The sequence below is a fragment of the Crinia signifera genome, chromosome 7 (genome assembly GCF_055691185.1).
Source record: "Crinia signifera chromosome 7, ASM5569118v1, whole genome shotgun sequence".
NCBI classification, from domain to species: domain Eukaryota; kingdom Metazoa; phylum Chordata; class Amphibia; order Anura; family Myobatrachidae; genus Crinia; species Crinia signifera.
In genome coordinates, this window is record NC_139223.1 from 104,039,109 (window position 1) to 104,055,664 (window position 16,556).

The 16,556-nt window shown below is 39.1% G+C and overlaps 1 protein-coding gene across 4 annotated transcripts in view; it reads left to right on the forward strand.

The window, feature by feature from the left end:
- TNRC18 (trinucleotide repeat containing 18) overlaps nucleotides 1–16,556 on the forward strand; it is a 351,855-nt gene that overhangs the window by 191,270 nt on the left and 144,029 nt on the right. For all 4 annotated transcript variants that reach the window (XM_083153575.1, XM_083153577.1, XM_083153573.1 and 1 more), the window contains one exon: nucleotides 10,200–10,400. In XM_083153575.1, the coding sequence (XP_083009701.1) occupies nucleotides 10,200–10,400 (201 nt within the window). The remainder of the gene's footprint in view (nucleotides 1–10,199; nucleotides 10,401–16,556) is intronic.

Here is a 16,556-nt window from a genome sequence, read left to right on the forward strand (position 1 = left end):
TTTCTTGTAATTTGCGGAGTTTCCCAGTAATATATATTTTTTAATGTAGGCAATGCTACACCATTGTACCCAGCCTGTATTTTAACACTGCTTCTTTTATGGATAACATTAAATCTGTTTAAAAAATTGATATTCCTATTAATGTAATAGTACATTTGAGATTTAGAAGTTGTACAGAAAACTTGTTATTGAGCATATCTGGTAAGTCTTATTAAGAAGTCTTATTGAAATCTATATTAAACTTAAACTTAAGTGTTCCCAAATTTAAAAAAAAAATGGTAACACTTTTTGCAGTAATGCAATGTTTTGATAGCACCCTTTAGAGCAAATATCCTTTTAATCAAGTGCAATATGCAATGTTTGTATTTTACTTCATTCCAAAGATATATTAGCACATTGTTGTTGTTTTTTTGCTTTAAATGATGCTATAACACTCTGTAAATATAAACTAAATTAAATTATCACCATGCTGTTTACTATCTTGTTAAATACTTACATAGTTTTTTCCAGAGTGGTATGTTTTATAGTACTAAGTATAATTTATCAATCTTATAGTATATGCTCTTAAAATTAATTAGGATGTGCGCACAGGGAGCAATCATTAAATTCCTCATTAAAGATCTATTGTCAGCCATTCACTTATACAGTATATGACATATATCTGTGTAGTTTACTTGATCTAATTATAGTACATCTACCCACTAAGGTATTATATCTGTAGGTAGAGTTTCTTCTTTTTTTTTTTTTATATGATGAAGGACACGAATGATGTGAGAAAAGACCCATTAGCTGTCTATGGTCTGCCTTCATCTAGCCTGCTTTGTGTGCTCTGCCTTACATTGTGAAAAAACATGTATTAAAATCTTTAATGGGTCAGTATTGTGTTCATTGTCTTTATATTTTCTCTTCCCTTGCTAGATTGCTTCACAATTCATCACGTTTATGTCAATCTTTGATAACGTAGTAGCAGTTTAAAAATGGAATTGTTTAACATATAGCATTTCATTGCTGATATAAATATTATGTGCTACAATTATTCAACAGCATGAGCTAACCTTTATTTGTGCCTTCTGGTTTTTTTTTTTATGCATCTAAACTAGTTAATTTCTGCAATGTGCACATCTATGCATACTGCTAATTAACAGACATGATATGGTTATCAATTAATGTATGGCCTTATTAAGTGGAAATCATAACTTGTCCTATAATTCTGAGATTTGATAAAAAATTTAAAAGCAACCTAATGGAATGTAAAATGTTTGTCTGGGATCTTAAATCAGTAGTTGACTATCATTAATGTCAACTTTTTTTCTTGTAAATGGTAGCTGCTCTGTACCATTTAGATACATAGTGAGATCTCTGCAGAAACGTCATTAATTTAGCTTTTTTTTTTTTTACGTAATTGTGTAGCTGCACTGCCTTAATTGCCCTTCTTCTAATGGAAGCAAAAAAATTACTGTGCTATTGGGAACGAGCACTAATTTGTACACCACTGTGACTGTAATAGCAATCTGAAGATGGCGAATAACTATCCAGAGTCCAGAGATGCAATGGATGGGCAACAAACTGTAACTTACAGTAGATCTTGTTTACTGCTTATTCAGATATGGCAGAGATTTAGGACACTGGGAGGTAAATTTACTAAAGCTTCTGTCAGCGGTTTAATTGCCAAAGGTCTAGTATATTGTGACCAGCGTGGTAGATAATGCTAGGTACTGGTACATGGACACAATGACCTGGCAGTGCTTAAGTCAGTTCGCCCAGTTAAAACTGTGGGTTAGTCATGCAAAGGCATTGGTAGTGAAACTCTCAAGTCTATATACTGTATTTTTCTTTGTCAGAGTACAAGCACATGCAAGACTCAATAAAATAGCATGATTCTCTCTCTCTAATTAATCCTGCCAAATCCTGCTGGCACTCAAGACCTGTGCAAGCCATCGCTAATGCACCTCAGTTGGGCTGCCAAAGGCAAGAAAGTTTGTGATGAATAAATGCAGACCTCATGGCATTAGTTGGTGCAACACAGACACTGAAGTTGAGCAACTGCACCTGATCTTATGGATCAGGTAAGCAGATCAGATTTATGGGGAAGCTGCATTCAACAGAACTGAACACTGGGGTGGAGGATGACAAACTGATTGAGAGAGAACACAGTGGTTGGAATGATACAGCAGCTGGGAAAGTACACAGGCTAGACAGGTTACACAGTGGTTTAGAGGAAACACAGAAGATGGGATAATATCCTGATAGAGAATACATGGTGGGGGTTGCCAGTGGCTGAGAGGACATAGGGTGTGGAGAGAGAGAGAGAAAACCTGAGTAGGGGGTGACACAGTGGCTAGGAGAATACATGGGTAGGAAATGACACAGTGGCTGGGATAGAACACAGAGGTAGGGGTTTACACATATTGGCTGGAAGAGAACACAGAAGGGGGTGACATACTAGCTTTGAGAGAATACAGAAGTGGTGAATTAAACAACAGATAGCAAAAATGGGGCACAGAGAGGCAGTAGAGGGTATATATAGAGACAGAACAAGGCACAGAGGGCCAAAATGGGGAAACGAGAATATGCTACAGAGAAGAAGAAGAATAAGGGGAGTACAGATAGAGGTGGAATGTGGCACAAAGGAAGAAAGGGGAACAGGCAGGCAGAAGGGGGTACAGATAGAGGCAGAACAAGGCACATAGGGCCAGAATGTGTAAAAGAGAATATCGCACTGAGAAGAAGGAGGCACAAAGGCAAAAGTGGGGGTACAGATAAAGGCAGAATGGGGCATAGAGGAATAATGTTAGAGTTAGAGGCACAGGCAGAACAGAGCATAGGTAGAAGAATAGACAGAATGGGGAACATACGGAAGCACCGGACAGAAGGCGATACTGGAAGTACTGTAAATGTGTAATTGGTTGGTTTAGGCAACTCAACAAATGACTTGAAAGTTGTAGACACTTCTTGAATTATATGTTTTAAAAATAAAAAAGTGGTATACTTTAGAAGCAAGGATTCATCAGATTGTATGTGTGTGGGAAAGGGGTGGTCAGGCTTCTGGTAGATGCACCAACAGGCCAGCACCAATATGGTTAATGGCGGTAAAATTACATAGGCTAGGCTATACTACAAATTCATTTTATGAGGGGGCATGACAATATGGCAGCGTGAAGCATAAATCTTCATTTGTTCAGTCTCTCCCTACCCCCTTTCTCCTCCCCTCTGAAACTGTATGACAAAATAGCAGCATCAAGGACTTACTGTAAATCTTTCGCCACTAGTCCCCCGTCCACCCAAATTCTACCTCTTCTCAGCATTATGGACCTTATTCTGATGTACACGCAATGCTGCGAATTTCACAGCATTGCATGTGGACTAAACGCAGCCCGCTACCCGCAGGGATGGCTGCCCCCTCGCACACAGTGATCCCCGCATGGCTGCAAATGGATGATTTGCATAATCATCCATTCTATCAGTCCAGCACACTTTTCCATTCTTAAATTCCATTGCATTTTCAAAAATAATGACCAGGGCACTCGGGGGATGCAAATGTCATACATCAACATCAAATGAATCAGTGTGCAATCTATAGCAAAGTAGTTCTGTTGTTTCTGGTTTCTTTTTATGAAGATTAGATGCACTTTTTGAACAGTTAAGACAATTGGTTACCCAGTGTTTCTCACACCACAGAGACAAGTGCCTAGAACTTTTTATTTTATTGTACTCCTCTTGTTACATTTATGTTGCATTCATTCTTTTTACCTAGTTTTTCTTTTTCCAAAATATTGAAAATCAGTAGTTTTTTTATTGTTATTTTTCATACCTACAGTATTACTCTTCTTTTCACCCTTACTTCAAATCCATTTATTTTGCTAAAGACTATGATTGTAAGAATCAATTTTAACCAGCCAAGGTGCTTCCCTAGATCCTTAGAAATTTCTCTTTGTGCATTTCTTGGGAAGGTTGTGCTCTTGCCTTGTTAAATTATTAATGAATTAGTGACACAGGGTTTTCTATAAACTTTTACTCATTGACTCTTCTGCCTTATGAAAAATATGTGGAAGCATATGTAGTAGTGTCCAAGTTCAACAGAGGTCAAATTCTGATGTTTTTTTTTTTTTAAAAAGTGGCAGTCATTTACAAGCAAAACCATATATTGTAATACTGTATTCTGGAGGCTTTTATCATGTCTCCATTACATATCAATTCTGAAAAGCTTTACTTTTTGCAGAGACATTTTTCATGTACCCTCCATACCTTCTTCACAGTGTTCACATTCCCTCCCAGCATCCTCTTGCCAGTGTCTATGCTCCTGCGTGGCATTTACTCACTAGAGTCCACGCTCCCTATCTGTAACCTCTGTACATTGTGTGCTCTCTCCCTGCATCCTCTCCCCAGTGTCTATGCTCCCTACCCTCATCCTCTCCCCAGTGTCCCCTTCCCACCTCGCATCCTTCAGTTCTTGCAGTCGCTAATCTGTTCCCCATTTTTTCAGGGGAAGGTCTCTTTGCTGCCGCTTCTTCTGAGCAACTACTACTCTCGCAGCACTGCTTCATGTCTGTGGAGCCTGAGGCTGTCTCTAATCTCCAATGTCCCTGCTGCCTACCTGATTCTGGTTCATAGATCTACAGTGTCTAGATAGACCGTCAATAGGTCGACACCAAAAGGTCATCATGCAATAGGTCAAAATGGTCAAAAGGTCGTATACAGTACCATATTAAAAACCGACCCGATGGAAGAATTCCAAGGAAAACTATTAAGAATGTTGAAATAGGGAAGACAAATGGGAATTATCACCAACACAGAATTTTAATACCTATATAAACAAAATCCAAAACTACCGACCTTCTGACAACTTTCAAAATTGCATAAAGATTAAGAAAACCCAGAGATCCAGAAAATTGAAAAAATAGAAAGAAAAGACCTGATCAAAAACAAAACCAGGAAAGAAAAAAAAATGATTTCCAACTAAGTTTTATTACACAACATTGCAGGGATCATCAATATATAAAAAATATTTTGAATGATCAATGGCACATTTTAAAACTTGATGAAACTTTCGATTATACCAGAAAACAAAACAAAAGTAATCTTTAAAAAAGCAAGAAATTGAAACAAGTTTTAACAAAAAGTTTCATACCCTTAGATGACAATAAAAAAAACCACAGCCTGTCAAACTACTGTTTAAGTTACCACAATCAAGATCCATCTAAATTAAAATTTCTGGGAATCCAAAAAGTGAATAAAAACTGGAGAGGAGGAGATTATGTGAAATCATTATTACAAAATGAAACAAAACTTTACACCCTCAAGGTTTAAACATTGGTATAGATGTAAGTTTTTTTATAAACACAAAAAAGTTTTTTTACAAATTTTTTTTATATATACAATTTTTTATTTTAATTTTTTGTTGCAATACCAATAGTAAAAGAAAAAGTATTGGGTTGCCGCCAAAGTACGACCACTTCCTGAATAGGAAGTGATTCAGTTTTTAACAAATATAAATAAAGTTTGATAAACATTCCTTAATAAAAACCACACGCATACTAACGTGTGTATCCATGATTAAGTGCCCCCAAGGCATGAAACGCGTCGGAGGGTGAAACAAGCGGAGACCGGAAGTCCGTTAGCGTAATACTGGAAGTACCTGTACAAGCCACATGAACCGCTGAAGTTGCAGCTACAGAAGGATGGGAGAACCAGTGAATTCCCACAAGTATAGCTAGTTTTCCCTACTGCACTACAGAAAACTGTGGAGTATGCAAACTCCTATCTTTCCACTGCACTACAGAAAACTTCGATCCCTGCAAAAAAGCTCTTAAAAAAGCTGTAAACATATTGGTATTGCATTTTATGTTATTGGGGGAAATTTACTAAGATGTGTATTCTGCTTCACATGTGATGTTGCTATAGGCAACCAATCAGATCCTGTCTACTATCTTCTAGAGGGTGCTAAGTAAATAGTAGGTAGATTCTAATTGGTTGCCCATAGCAACATCACATGTTAAGTGGAATACACATCTCAGTAAATTTCCCCCATTGTTTGTTACATTTTTATTTTTATTTTTTAGTGCGTTGTTTTTAAACATAATGGTCAGAAGGTCATTAAAATCAAAAGGTTGACATGAAATAAGTCGATATGATATGAAAAAAAGTATTTGCATAAAAAGTATGATATGAATCTTTTACAAATATTAGACTTTTTTGAGACTTTTTCACAATTTACCATCCATGTGGACTACAATTGAGAATGGTAATGGTTCATGTATCTATCTTTTTTTATGTCGATCTTTTGACCATGTCAACCTTTTTCATATCAAGATTTGCCATGTTGAACTAGGTTGACCTATTGGCATCGAACTACTTACTGACTATTTAGACACTGTCAATCTAATAATCCACACTCTTCCCTACCAGCAACCTCTGGCCAATATTCTGCTCCCTACTAGCATCCTCTCCACAATGTCAATGTCCTCTCTGGGAGAAGCCTGGAGAGGAGACACTCACCTGCACTTCTGGAAGCGGGGTTGGAGCTTGGCCTCATCAAACCCAGCCCCATCACAGTAATCATCATTTTAGCAGGGCACCCTACCAAATCTCGGTATTTCACAGGTGGAAGAGAGGTGATGCTTAGGGTCCAGGGGAATGCAGGAGGCTTGCCCACCCTTCCAGAGGCGGGCAATAGGGAACCCGATTTGTGATAAGCAAGTATACCTGCATCCTCTTTCGCCATCCTTTGGGGGGGGGGGGGCTTCGACTCATTTGAAAAGATCTGCTGCACAAGTAAATGGCAGCATTCGGAACTTGAACAACATAATTTCTACACCTCCATACTAAACTATTGTGTGACATTTATAACCAGGAGGCCAATAATATCTTGAGCATTACAAAGTTAATAAATGGACCCATAGTTTAGAACTTACAGTACAATTGATAATTACTATATATACAGTTTAGTAGTAAGGATTAGTCCCCTTTAAAGTGAGAAGATAAAATGTACTATATATGTACTATACATTTGTATTTATTCTTTTATCTGGATAATGCATATAAAACATGACATTATGTGAATTCATTAAATATGTATTTGCACAATATTTTTTCCCCTTCATAAATAGTTAAACATTTGGACAGCTATTTGTTGCAGCGACGATTAAGTATAGTCAAGTAAATATATGCCATGGCCTTAATAAAATAGGAATTTCACCTTCTAAAATGTGACATTTTGGTCAAAGGAGGTGTGTACAATGTACATTTATAGGAAAGCTATGTTATAAGCGGCATGTTGCAGCTGCTTCCCCTCCAACTCATTGTACTGTGCCAAATGTTATAGCATCATGGCTTGCACTACACATTAAATGTTATGGTAACATGGCTTGCAGTGCATTTATTGCTCTGCACAGATTCATTTATACCATTGAGAAAAAAAATAGTATCAAATTATGAATTTCACAATTTTGCAGGGGTACTTATAATGCAGCAAACTGGCGTTTTCATGTTGGAGTAAAAGGAATAATTAATCTTTGTTAGAGCAGAAGGTGAATATTATGCCTCCTATTGTCAACAAATGGCTAAAAATCGGAGGACCCCTACTCATTTTGTCCCCCTTATATTGGGAACCAGGGCCAGCACAAGAGCCCGGTGCTGGTTCCTATAATATGGGGACCCCTACTGACATGGGGAAGACAGGTTGAGAGGGGATGGAAGGACACAGAGAGGAGAAGAAGCTTCTTGATGGACACAATGCATGGAGTTACTGGAGGGACATGGGCAGTGGGAACAGAGGCAGATATGTGTATAAGCTGTACTGTGGACATTATTTGTATAATGGGCACTATTGTGGGCATTATGTGTGAGGAGTACCTTTTGTAGGGTAACTTAAATAAGGAGCACTTCTATGTGGTGTAATATGAAACATGGACACTACATGTGGTGTAATGTGAATGATTGTGCTACTGTGTGGCGTAATATTTATTTATATATTTACAGTTTCTTATATAGCGCAGCAGATTCCATTGAGTTGCACAATTGTAGATCGTGATAAAACAAACTTACAATATATAGGGACATAGGAGGGAAACCCAAGGACAGGCACCAGTAATAGCATAGTAGTCCCACCAAGTTGCTAGTCCAGAAGGGAAGCTATATAATACATAAGTGCCTCAGAGGGTTATGCATGTGGTACTTATATATGATAGGCTTGCCTGAAGAGGTGAGTTTCCAGTGAACAATTGAAAGTTTGGAGGCTAGTAGAGAGTCTTATTGTGTGTGGAAGGGCATTCCATAAGGTGGAAGCAGCCCGATGAAAGTCCTGTAATAGTGAATGGGAGCTAGTGATCCGTGCAGAAGAGAGATGCAGATCTTGCGCAGAATGGAGTGGTCGAGATGGGAGATATTTTGTGATAAGTAAAGAAATATATGCAGTATGGTTAATAGCTTTATATGCGAGTAGAAGTATTTTATATCGACTATGGTAAAATACAGGCAACCAATGGAGGGACTGGCAGAGCGGATCAGCAGATGGGGTGCCGGATGACTCACCAACAGTCGGGATTCCGACTGTCATTACCCCGACATCGGAATCCCTACTGCTCCCTCGTGGGGGTCCACGACCCCCATAGAGGGAGAATAAAATAGGTGACGAGTGCAGCAAGCCACGGTGCCCGCAAGGGGCTATGTTTCACTCCCCCCGCTGTGCAGTCGGGATTACGACCTCGGGCTAATGACTGTCGGAATCCCGACTGTCGGTGTGTTTTACCACACCCCAGCAGATGATGAGCATCTTGCTAGGAAGATCAGCCTAGCAGCAGCATTTAAAATGGATGGCAGATTATTGCAACAATATTGGAGTATAAATTATAGGAGGTAGAGTACACATTTATAGTGTGCAGGGAGTGCAGAAAAACCCTGGCACTAGCTCAGGCTCCACCTCATCGGTGGAGGGGATTGGTGTTTGGGGACTTGAGTTCCACCACCTCTGCGGGTCCACTTTCCTTTTCTAGATGTTTTACATTCCATTATGTAATTAAAATGCAGTATTTTAGGTCACAGAAATTGTTTTATTTTTTTAAATATTTACCTTGATATCAGTACTAGCATGTCTCTACAGACAACAGCAATAACACAACTATCGGCTGCATATTAAGTATTCAGTAATGAAAGTCTATGATATGCTAATCATTAGCCATGCCGTCCTGAAATAGGGCGGCATGGCTAAGGTCGACAGGGTCAGAAGGTCAACACAAGCATTAGGTTGACAATGGGAAGGTTGACATTCAAAAGGTTGACATGAGTTTTTCACGTTTTCTCTATCCCGAATTTAGATGTAAGTTGATACCGACATCAAATCAGTGTATTGCATCCCCTGGTATGGCTCGCTGCCCTCGCCATGCTTTGGGCGCAGTGCCTTGCTGTACTGGGCACACCATTATATTCTCCCACCCCAATGTAGTGGATGGTAAGATACGAAGTATGGGCTGTCAGCACAAGTCGGCTCAAAATAATGTGAAAATTTCATGTCGGCCTTTTGACTTTCGACCTTCCCAGTGTCAACCTAAAGCTTGTGTTGACCTACCGACCCTTTCGACCTTAGCCATGTCGATCTCTATAGTGTTGACTTAGTGACCGTATACCGTTAGCTTTGGGTTGGGTGTATTTAAACTGAGATCTAAATTGCAGTATAAAACTAAAGCAGCCAATATTTACCCTGAACAGAAACAGAATAGCTCACCTAAATCTAACTCTCTCTGCAATTGTTATATCTGACCCACCTCCAGGCCAACATGGTACATAATTCAGACTTTATCAAAGGGCAAATTTGTTCTCAATATAAGCAAAACCATGTGCTCTGCAGGTGGGACAAATGTAACATGTGCAGAGAGTTAGATTTGGGTGAGTTATTTTGTTTCTGTGCAGGATACATATTGGCTGCTTTATTTTTACACTGCAATAAGATTTCAGTTTCAACACACCACACCTCACTGCACATATTACATTTCCCCACCTGCAGTGCACGTGGTTTTGCCTATTTTAAGAATAAATTTGCCCTTTGATAAAGTCTGAATTAGGCCAATAGTTTTGTCCATTTGCTAAAAAAGCAGCTTTGTCGATCAGGCCTGAATTAGGCCCTAGATATTAATAACCTTATAACATTGTTTAAATGGTTAAATTACTCGTATATGTTTATTGCAAACTCTTTCTTTGTTTGTTAGATTATAGCTCAGAAGAGGAGGAAGAGTATGTTGGGTATGATATAGATCAGTTCACATGCTCACCCATGGAAAATAGTGGACTAGGTCTACTTGCTCGATTTGCTGCCAGTGTACTACCCAGTCCTATCATATCTCCACCTTTAGACAACATTCAACTGGAAATCAAACAAACATCTGAGGAAGAGAATCAAAGCTTAATTGGTGAGTCTTGAAAAATATGTATAGAAAACATTTGTTTAGGCCTCAATGCACTTAATTTAAAATAAAAAGTACTGATGATTTAAAGAAAATATGTATAAATAAAAAAAAAAGAAAATATTTATGTATTCAAAATAGTCACATGGATGTAGTATGGAGGGCATTCTGGTTGACTGGCAAAGCTATGAATTTCTGAGTTTTGCATGCCAACTAAAGGCCGTCCTCACGAAGGCCCCCCTCACCCAGCGAATATCCTTAAATGCATGCGAATGGACGTTTTGCATAAAGATCCATTTGAAGCCTTGCGTTGCGGGGCCGAAATCATTCGATGCAAACGTGCATTTTGGTCTTTCGAGTGGCCATCAGTAGTTACTGGTGGTACTTCACCTCATAGAGGTGAGGAGTAGTTAGCCTTTTATATGAGTCCTATTGGAGAAAGCCTTGAGGAGTCCTCTATAAATAAAATTACTATATATATATATATATATATATATATATATATCGGGACCCAGCATCTGAATATCTGGGCCAGCTGAATGAAGCACTTCTGCAAGGTATGTCTAAAGGTTATATTGATATAAAAGACCCTTCAGGCCCTATCGGAGCCTAACCCAATTCAATTTAATACCCAAAATACACAAAGATAGAGTCCATCCTCCCGGGCGGCCTATAATAGCATAGCAGTCTGGCAGACAAATCGCTTCTACCCTGCTACAGATGCGGTAACCCACTTCCTCACCAAAAAAGCCAGTAACCATAAATGTTTGGGATGCACTTGTTCATACCTGGAGACGGGTGACACTTTTACACACCCACACTCAGGTAAAACTAATAAGATCAAACATACCTTCAATTGCAGCAGCAAGTTTGTTGTTTACCTTCTGAGATGTCCCTGCGGTCTTTACTATATTGGCAAAATGGTTTGCCAATTTAAAGAACGTATGGCGCAACACCGCAGCGCCATCAAGAAGGTATTAGAAGGTAAAAAAATAGAGCAGCCGGTAGCTCAACATTTTGTAAAACACAAGCACAGCCTTACATCACTTTGTTACAAAATGATAGATATGGTGCAGGAAGATAAACGAGGAGGTGATTGCGCTAATAGGCTGCTACGTCTAGAAACTAAGTGGATTTATGAGTTAGATACAGTATCTCCTAGGGGGCTTAATGAAAGCCTTTCCTTCAATTGCTTTTTATAGCTGATACAATGGCAGGTATTCAATGCAGCCGGCGAGGAGGTTAAACAGTGAGTATTGCAGAAAACCAGCGATCCTCGCTGTTTAACCCCCTCACCAACTGCTCGCCCTATTCAACGTTCAGGGGGAATCCTGTGATGGTGAGGATTCCCCCAAATAACGAGACCCACGGCTAATGCAGCGAACCCGCTGTATTTAGCCGCGAGTCTTGCTGCTTCTGGAGCCGCATACGCCAATTCTCCCTCGCTCAAAAAATGGAGCGAGGGGTAATTGGCGTATGAAGGTGGGTGCGTTGAATACTGATGGGTGAGTGTTGACAGCAAGCAGGAAGCCCTGCTCGTTGTCGCCGCTTGCCCACGGCATTGAATACCTGCCAGTGTGTCAAACCTGCAGTACTTCAGCTGGCCTCTGACTCCCATTTATAAGCTTTTACTGCAAGCATACATAAGTCAGCGCACTAACAGCATTAACCTTTTCTAGATCCCTGGCGCTTGAGTTCTTTATTTAAGATACTCACATAGTGACTCCTTGAGAACGTCTTTTGTACATTGTTTTGTATATAATTTTATATATTAGTACTATTGTCCTTTGCACATGTTTTTTTCTTGGTGTATCGTTTACATAATGACGTCATCACAGGTAGCTTGGTCTGCCCCTGATGACGCAACCACTTTCCCATGTGATTCAGCACACGGTGATACCTGCATGTATAAAAGTTTGTTACCATCAGCCTGTCAGGTTGTACCTGAGGAAGATAATAAATCGAAACATTGTATCACAACTTGGCTGTGAGGGTTATCATTTGACACACCCCACACGCTTTGAAGGTCCGAGAGTGCCGCCCGCCAACCAGCACATACATATATATATAGATAGATAAATCAGGAATAACGGGCACTCAGGGACTCCATCAGCGGTGAAACAAGACCAGATTTTATTGCATCACTGGTCTGTCCAGTCAATGTTTCGGGGGCCGAACCCCCCGTCATCAGGACAAATGTACAAGTGGTTGTGGGACGTGTCGTGACGCTGCCCTCTTTTGCTGGCACCAGGGCAAGTTTTCTATCACTGCAGCTCCTATAAGACCTGAGTGACGGTGCATTCTGCTTGTAAACGTCACAGCTGACCAGCATTGAATTACCCCTTGGAGTCCTAACAGATTGGTTCAAAGCAGCTATTGCCTGACGTATATTACTTACAGAAGTCCTACCCTTTATGAAACCAGTTTAGGAAGAATGAAGAAGTTTTGGGAGCAATAGTTGTAAGCGTTGGGCCATTAGGGATGTCAGGAGCTTAAGATCATTTTTCAACAGGGAGATGGGACAATAAGACTGTACTAAAGAACGGTCTTTGCCTGTCTTGGGAAGCAAAATAATCCTAGCCTGACTAAAAGTGTGAGGGGGAGCATGTCCAGAAAAAATTGAGTTAAATAAAGTTACCAAATGTGGGGTAATATGTGGGCATAGTAATTTGTAATACTCTGCGACTAGTGCATCAGGGCCAAGAGTTTTACCATTAGGTAGACGCTTAATGAGTGATGTTATCTCCTGTTCCTTAACAGGAGCTGTGAGAGATTCGTTCTCATCAGCTGTATGAATAGGCAAACTTGCAGATCTAAGGAAGGACATACCCAAATGTGCATTGTCAGGGGGCGTGGTGTACAAGTCTTTGAAGTATGTTAGAAACGAGTCTGCTATGTCAGAAGAGGTAGTAAACGTATGATCATCTGAAACAATTTTTAGGAAGTTAGTAGAGGAGCGCTGGCTTCTAACAATGTTAGCAAGTAACTTGCCTGCTTTATTGCCCCATCTAAAGTAACAATGTTTTTGATAAGCAAGTGTGCATTGTGCCCGTTCTGTACATAAAGTATTGTATAGGTGTTTAATGGTAACGTAAGTCTGGTGTGTATCAGGAGTGTGCGATAATAACATGTTAGCATATGCAGCAGATAGTTCCTGGCTAAGTTCTTGATACCTCTGGTTGAGACGCTTATGTTTGCCCGTTAGGCTATAATATGTCCCCGTACAACAGGCTTGGAAGCTGCCCAAAACAGATTAATATCTTCCAGATGCTGCAGATTATCGTCTACATAATTCAAGAATTGCCTTTCTATATATAATTGAAAGTCAGGGGAATCAATTAGGTATTTTGTATTATTTTTTTAACCAAATTAATGGACTGATATAGTCCAATTTTAACCAACAACACTATATCAAAACAGATAGTGTAAGAAACCCAAATTGATAATAAAAGAAAAGAGAAAAAGAAAATAGAAAAATAAAAAAAATAATGGGACACAGTGTGGATCCCAAAGATACAGTAATAAACAGTAACATAATCGTTAACGTAACAGCGCTAAAGTGTATTGACCTAGTCAACCAAAAACATGTGAACATGTCAGTGGTGAAGTGAAGAACATGACACTTGCAAATTTCCACAAAGTTCTTGGCAGGTTCCACTGAATCAAAGAATAGTTGTCTGCCATCATGTTGAACCCTAAGTTTGGCAGGATAAAGAAGTGCAAAGCGGATTCCGGCTTCAAATAGGGATTTGCACAATGGGGAGAATTCTAGTCGGTTTGTTGCCACCTGGTAGGAAAAATCTTGGAATAACAGTCCCCGTTATATGCAAGTTCCTGGGTTTTACGGTATGCTTCCATGACTCGAACTTTATCCATATAGTTGAGGATACTGAATATTACGGGCCGGGGTCGTCTGCAATCTGTTTGACGATCCGGGCCTATGCGATGGATCCTCTCAATAAGTATAGGACCAGAGGAAGGCGCGAGATGTAATGCTTGCGGTAACCAAGTAGACAAACTGTGATTAGAGAGATAATGGGAGATAAGAGAGGAACATATTATTTGTGTTTTTTTATATTTTTTATGTATTTTGTTATATATATATTCATATTTTTATATATGTATATATATATAATGTTATGGGTCCACCCTAATATTATGTCAATTTGGGAAAGGGGTTGATACTCCAAATAGCATGTTGGATTATTGAACATATGGTACTGCTTAGGTATCAGATTCCAGCTGTATCAAACATGAGCTGGGATGATTGTACAGGTAATTTCCAAAGATGAGGCCATAAGTGCATGTCAGGTCCTGTCTTTTTATGGGCAGGATGATATTTTTCACGAATGATTTATAAAAAAGGGATGAAGCTATTATTTTAATTTAATCCATTTGGATATTGGCTGTTCATTAGAATAATCATTTTCGTTTAAAATTTCAGTAAAGCTTTGTCCATGTCACCTCCTCTGATATTAAGCTTTATGTGTTTCATGCCAAAAGCCTGCAAGTCCTTTGCTTCACCATTGTGATAACGTAAAAAGTGGTTGGCAACTGGTGTCAAGGTTTTAAAACAACTCTTATCTTGTCTGGCGTTTTTAATGTTTCGGACGTGTTCCAAGATTCTGGTTTTCAGTTGTCTTTTAGTTTTGCCTATATAGATCTTTTGACAAGGGCATTTTAGTTGATAAACAACCCCAATTGTCGTACAGTCTATAATGTTATTGACTACTTTTGGGAATATTTCACGCAAATACTTTTCCTTTTAATATAAATCAATAAAAGGTATATTTTAACACTTTCTTCTTTTCAGTGCGCCAACAAAGAGACAATCTTTCCTTTCTCTAACCCTAGCTGTATTTATAACACACACAGTAATTACCCAAACCTAGTATGGTATCTTATAATCTTAAAATATCTGTGACATTTTGTTTTCTACTGCGCTTGTGTGGAAAATCAAGTTTTTTCTATTGCTTCAGAAATAGTGAACCAGATCAACAAAGCATATTCCAAACCTTTGTATGGGCTCTCTCACATTGTATTAGGGTTTATGTCCCGTGCATGTACTTAAAGACCCTATTTCACCGGGATTCGGCTTTGTATAGTAAGTTTACGCGCATACGCGAGAACCTTGTCTCTCGTGATATTCCGGACTCTTCTTCATTACGGACTTCCACGTCTGAGCGGGATTCCCAGAGTCTCATGATGCATCATGTTCTCACTGGGGAGAGTTTGACCTAAAAACTACCATAGTTTATACAGTGCAGCTGCCAATTATTTGTAAATTTTGTCTACATATTAGATGCGGTGGCCATTTAACTCTGACCGACCTGCTGGATGTTCCTTTATATGTGTGTGCTATAAATACTTACAGTCCATGTTAACTCAAATAGTACAGATTCATATATAATTATGGCACTAAATATAAAACAAACCTAAAATCTATGATTGAATAATCTATAAACCTATATAATTTACATCCATATATGATAATAAAATATGTATAAACAAAAACAATATTTTTTTGGGCTAAAAATTACAAAAAACTTATTAATGCACATAATTGTTTTAGTAAAATATGTGTGTGTGTGTGTGTGTGTATATATATATATATTATATATATATATATATATATATATATATATATATATATATATATATAGCATATATATAGCATTAGATGAAAATCGCACAACACTCCACCAGATGATAATAACTGACTGTGCACGGTAAATCAATTGATATTCACAGTGTCCCTTGTTGCAGAGAGACCAGCACCAGTCCAAATAAATTTCAGAAATCCATTTAATCTTTAAAGAGATATTGCATCCTCATTGCAAAAATTTTTTAGTAGACACCCAACAGGCTATACATTACATCACATCTCAGAGAAACATCGTCATCCTCGACGGCCGTTTCGGTGCCATGCAGCACCTTCATCAAGAGGGGTCATTAAAGGTATGCATAGAGGACAAGCATTAAATAGGGTCTCAACTTTAGCACTCACCTGCTGTAATCAGCGCCGCTCACCGTCATGGTGCACCTGCTACCCCGCCTCTCTGCCGCCCACCGTCATCTCGGAATCCCCGCACCGGAAGTGACGCCAGAAACGGAACCAAAGTGCTGGCCGGATTGCAGGGGGAAGGAAGAAAGGTTCCACCC